General features: G+C 47.5%; 1 protein-coding gene across 1 annotated transcript in view; it reads right to left on the reverse strand.

Annotated features, from left to right (window-relative positions):
• The window catches only part of zc3h3 (zinc finger CCCH-type containing 3), a gene marked incomplete at its 5' end in the record, with an annotated part of 14,703 nt that extends 10,185 nt beyond the window's left edge, over positions 1-4,518 (reverse strand). The window contains one exon of the mRNA XM_076291473.1: positions 4,383-4,518. Within this exon, the coding sequence (XP_076147588.1) occupies positions 4,383-4,518 (136 nt within the window). The remainder of the gene's footprint in view (positions 1-4,382) is intronic.
• Between the last annotated feature and the right edge of the window lie 1,226 nt (positions 4,519-5,744).

Consider the following 5,744-nt stretch of genomic DNA (forward strand, 5'->3'; position numbering starts at 1 on the left):
CAGAAGTTAGGGCTCTGGACAACCAAACCCTAAAACGCTTTCAGAAATCGGGCATTGGACCTTAGATTTACAGGTGAGGGTTGCTCTTAAATAACGTTTCACAAGTCACATCTTTTACCATAACAGGGTAAAAGTTCAAAAGATAAAAATGGAAACTTTCCGTGATGGCCTCAGGTGGACGGACCCTGACTCCTGTCTTATTTGAACTAGGTTTTGCTCAAGGTTGCTTTCAGTTCAAACGGAGTTTTGTCACCGTTACCTATTTGCTTGCTCTAAGAGCTTCACACCTTGGGCTCTAAAGTGCCTTGATACGACGGCAATTGTCATAAGCACTTTATAAATGAATAGCATGGTGTTGAAAGTTGAATTGGATAAACTGACAGAGAGCAGTTTTCTATGTTGTCCTAATTGTTTCTGTTCTGCATGCCTATGACTGGGGAGGTCTAGAACACAGAGGTGGAACACAGGGAGCACAGCCAGATGGACAGAATGGATGGAGCAGGACGGAGGAGTGGGAGAGAGGGAGCACAAAGGAGGAGAGTGCGAGCGAGGGAGTGGACTCTTATCCATCCTGATCAATACTGAAACACTAAACCTGATGAGGGCACGACTCCTCAATTCTGTGTGTGTGTGTGTGTGTGTGTGTGTGTGTGTGTGTGTGTGTGTGTGTGTGTGTGTGTGTGTGTGTGTGTGTGCGTTCAACACATTAACATGCACACCAACGAAATAGGACCACAGAGTTAGAGAGGAAAAGGAGATAATAGTCAAGCATGAGAGAATAAGAGGAAAGGACAGGAGAGTAAACAACAGAATGGACAGATGAGTGTGTGAGAGAGAGAGAGAGAGAGAGAGAGAGAGAGAACACATGTAAGAGCATGCACGGGAAGAAAGGGAGGAGAGACAAGAGAGAGGAGAGCAGAGGGGAGGAGTGGAGTGGGAGGAGTGGAGAGAACAGGAGAGGAGGAGGAGGAGGGGAGGGGGGGGGGGGTTAGTGTGATATACGCGCTGACGGCCCGTGCTTTACAGCTTTCTTAATTCAGCTCCTGCTACTATTAATGTGCTTAATGTTGAGATTATATCTCTTTTCTGGTGGCAGGGCAGATTTACGGTGGCCATTTCTCCAGCGAGTCCCACCCACCCCCACACCCCAACCCCACCTCCACGCCAGCCCACCAATCACCCGCAGGCCTGATCCTGCTGACTACACACTCCTGCAAGGCATGCTGGGAGCTGGGGGTCACCCTAGTCCCCCTGGGGCTGAGGGGCAAGTAAAGAGGCCGTGACTGGAACAGGGTGTGTGTCTGCGTGTGTGTGTGTGTGCGTGTGTGTGCGTGTGCGTGTGTGTGTGTGTGTGTGTGTGTGTATGTGTGTCTGAGAATGTCTGTGCACACGCACGTGTGTGAGTGTGTGTGTATGTGTGTATGTGTGTGTGTGTGTGTGCGCGCACTACTTTGTTGGAGTGCTTGTGCTGGCATGTGTGTATCATGGAATCTTATATCATCCAATGAAAATTGCCCACTTAGAGATTGCTGTCTTAACCACTGTTAGCCACTTGCCAAATTCTAAGAGATTAAACAGAGACTATCACTGGCAAGAACACAACCAAGATTAGGCGAATCAAAATATATCCTCAATCCATATGAGACTTTTCCTTCAGGTTACCCATCAGAAACGATGCATATGAACACCTGGTTAACCAGCAGTGCTTGGCTTTGATCAATTCCATAAACATCATGACTGGTTCATTTGGAGACCCGAGGCTACATCCTGTGCACAGGTGAGGACACCTTTAGGACGGGGGCAGAGGCGGAACACGGAGAACACCGTCAGCACAGGCAGAGGGCCCAGCTGACATCAGCACAGGTAGTGGCACAGTGTGGCCGAGCGCACGTGTCGACACAGCGGAGAGGGCGGACACGACAGAGGTCAACACAGGTGGGAACACCGCTGACATCAGCAGCACAAGCAAAGGTCAGGTGGGCACAGAGAGGACCCAGTCACCCAGTCAGACTCTCTCTCTTGTTCTCTCTCTCATTTCTCTCACTCTCTCTCTCACTCTTTCTTTCTTCTTTCTTTCTTTCTCTCTCTCTCATTTCCCTCTAATATTTCACACAGCGCAGCGTCATGGCGCCTCAAATTGAAAATGCCATAGTGAATCAATATTAACTGCAGGAGCAGTCAATGAGCGGCGATCCGTCATCAGCCTCAGGCCACAGGGGCAGGCCCCCTCCAGCTGGGTCTCTCTATTAAACATTCACTTAACATACACCTAACATACTCTCAACGTATATTAACATACTTAAAACATACCTCCAACACACTTAATATACACTTAGCATTGTGTAATTAAAACATGCACATGACATACTCCCAACATACACTAATCTTCATATGCTAAACATACAGAGGATATACACTTAACGTATCCTCATCATGCTACTCTCAATGTACACTGATCATACTTGTACACAACATGCACTCTGTTCACTCAACATATGCTCAACATATGCGTAACATTAGGGATGCCACTGCAGAACATTGGATAAAAGGAGAATCACGATTTTCATGAAATCACTATTTATTGCATGTGTAGTGTTCACAGCACTCATTTACCTGATAAACTATATGTGTAAACTGAGATTGTAATTTTAGTATGATTAATTGTGCAGCCCTGCATATGCATACACGCCCTAAGCATAGCTACTCTTAACAGACTGATCACAAAAGTGATAATCAACTGTATCCGACATATCCAGAAACTCAAAGACATGTAGTTACATAGCAGTACAGTAATGACACAGTGAACACGGATTTCCTACACTCTCTAACCCCCTCTCTCCCTGACTAAATTAAATAACACTCTTCTTGCCCTCTCTTTCTTTCTCCTCCTCTCTTTCTGCCATCTCTTCCCTTCTCCTCCTCTCTTTCTGCCATCTCTTCCCTTCTCCTCCTCTCTTTCTGCCATCTCTTCCCTTCTCCTCCTCTCTTTCTGCCATCTCTTTCCTTCTCCTCCTCTTTCTGCCATCTCTTTCCTTCTCCTCCTCTCTCTTCCCTTCACCTCCTCTCTTTCTGCCATCTCTTTCTTTCTCCTCTCTTTCTGCCATCTCTTCCCTTCTCTTCCTCTCTTTCTGCCATCTCTTTCCTTCTCCTCCTCTCTTTCTGCCCTCTCTTTCTTTCTCCTCCTCTCTTTCTGCCCTCTCTTCCCTTCTCTTCCTCTCTTTCTGCCCTCTCTTCCCTTCTCCTCCTCTCTTTCTGCCATCTCTTCCCTTCTCCTCCTCTCTTTCTGCCCTCTCTTCCCTTCTCCTCCTCTCTTTCTGCCCTCTCTTCCCTTCTCCTCCTCTCTTTCTGCCATCTCTTCCCTTCTCCTCCTCTCTTTCTGCCATCTCTTCCCTTCTCCTCCTCTTCAAATTCTCTAAATCTCTCGCTGCCTCTCTGGAGTCTCTGCCCTCCGCACTAAATCAAAGGAATGAAGTTCGATTCATTTGCTTAATAGGAGCATTGAATGTGTGGGGATAGACACCTGATTTACAAGGGATATCTCTACCACGTCTGGTCTACACACCCTCAGTTCTCTCTCTCTTTCTGTCGGTCTCTTTATCTCTTTCCCTCTCTCTCTCTATCTCTTCAACTCTCTCTCTCTCTCTCCCACTCCACTCTCTCTCCCACTCCACTCTCTCTCCAACTCCACTCTCTCTCCAACTCCACTCTCTCTCCAACTCACTCTCTCTCTCTCTCCTTCTCCAACTCTCTCCTTCTCCCTCCCTCATCATTCTCATCTTCATCTCTATTTATCACTCGTTCTGTCATTCTTCTATGACTCTCACCTTCTGCTCTCTCTCCATCATTTCATGCCAGGGGATAAATAAAGAAAGAGATGGACAGCAAAGAGGACGGCATTAAGTTGTGTGTGTGTGTGTGTGTGTGTGTGTGTGTGTGTGTGTGTGTGTGTGTGTGTGTGGGCGGGGGGGATAAATTAGTGTTTATGACTATATGGTCGTAATGGACTGTAATAACCAGAGGACGAGCGCTCCCCCTTTCCTGCTCCTTATAGCAGGAGTAGATAGGAGGCTTATCTCCTGCCCCATGTGTTAAAGGAGCACTTACATGACACATGCAGGACTGGAGTATGGGAGATGCAGGAGAGCAAAAGAACAAAGAGAAAGAGAGAGAGAGAGAGAAAGAAAGAAAGAAAGAAAGAAAGAAAGAAAAAAAAGAGAGAGATAGAGAGAGAGAGAGAGAGAGAGAGAAAAGACAGAGAGCAAGAGCAAAAAAGACAGAGCTGGGGGGGTGGGGTTGCTGAGTAGACAGAATGCTGAGTGTGTGTCGCCATGACAACCGGTGAGGCGGGTGAGCGGGCGGGTGTGTCTTGTCCGGCGTCTGACCTGGCTGACTGGACTCTCCTGGACCTCCATGAGCGGGCCATACTGGGGTGGGGCTGGTGTGGGAGCGCGTGCCAGCGCCTGGCATCGATCCGGTAGCGCGTTCGGACCCGACTCGGGGCAAGGTGAACAGCAGGGCCTGAGGACAAAGACGAGGAGAAGAGGGAAGCAACCCAAACAAGAGAATTAGTCTGAAACACAAACCAAAAAATGAGACAAGGACACACACACAGACACACACACTCACACAACCCCAGTCATATCTCTCTTACGCTCACACACACACACACACAGACACACACACACACACAGACACACACACACACACACACACACGACACAAGGGAACATGCGCTCACTACACACACACTCCTCAGCGCACTCGCAGCCACCCTTACAACTTCTCTGACAGGCGCTCTTTTTAACAAGGCTCGCTGAGGAAAATGAAGGAATAACAAAGGCAGAATTTTTATGAGTCTAATAAATCATTTCCACTGTCGCCTCCCCTGCGTCCCCACACTTCTCTTCACCTCTCATTCATCCTATCATTTCACACATTCATCAGCCGACGCCAGCCAGGAGCCATTTATTTATTTACTTATTTGTCTATTTGTCCCCCTCTCTCTCTGTTCATCCATCCTGGAGTGGAGATGAGGCTTCTCACTAGCTCATGGCAGCCGCGCTCCATCTGCGTAAAGGATGGAAGAGTCCGGAAGCAGACTCGTGCCAAATATATATGAACTTAAGCTACCTTTTATCAGACACAAGGCACACTGAAATCCATCGTGCCAGAGAAGCACGGTTTGACTCTGTTCACTGTTAACAGTATTAACAGTACTCACTACTCACAGTTAATATCCAAGGAGAAAGCAGAAATGTAACCCAGTAAAAGGAATTTGGGAATAAGGAAAAGGATTTGGTTTGTTGCTTCAAAAAAATGAAAATGAACATAAAAAAATACTCGACTCAAATATTTGGCCACGAGTACACAACCCTAGAGGGAAGATGGGTCTGTATCACAGCGAGAAATTCATCTCCCAAGAATTTACTGGTGATGGACAGAAGAATGGGACCTCCCGTTTACCCAGGATTTATGCGTACATGAGTGTGGCTTTCTATGTGACTATGTGAGCTTCCCCGAGTGCACCTGTGTGAGCTATCATGTGTGTGTGTCTGTGGGAGAGGTGGGGGGTGGTTGTAGGGGATTAGTTGGCTGGCTTGAAGTGCCTTTCTTTTCCGCAGCAGTCATCTGTATTGTAGTCAGAGCTATTTGGGCCTCCCTGTAGATGACTAATAGGGCTTGTCAACACAGCCAGCAGCTCCCACTGCCTTCTCTCTCTCTCTCTCTCTCTCTCTCTCTCTCTC

The sequence above is a fragment of the Alosa pseudoharengus genome, unplaced genomic scaffold (assembly GCF_046254945.1).
Source record: "Alosa pseudoharengus isolate Yale_2024_CS ecotype anadromous, Long Island Sound unplaced genomic scaffold, YU_APseudo_1.1 YU_APseudo_1.1_scf_188, whole genome shotgun sequence".
Classification (NCBI taxonomy): Eukaryota; Metazoa; Chordata; class Actinopteri; order Clupeiformes; family Clupeidae; genus Alosa; species Alosa pseudoharengus.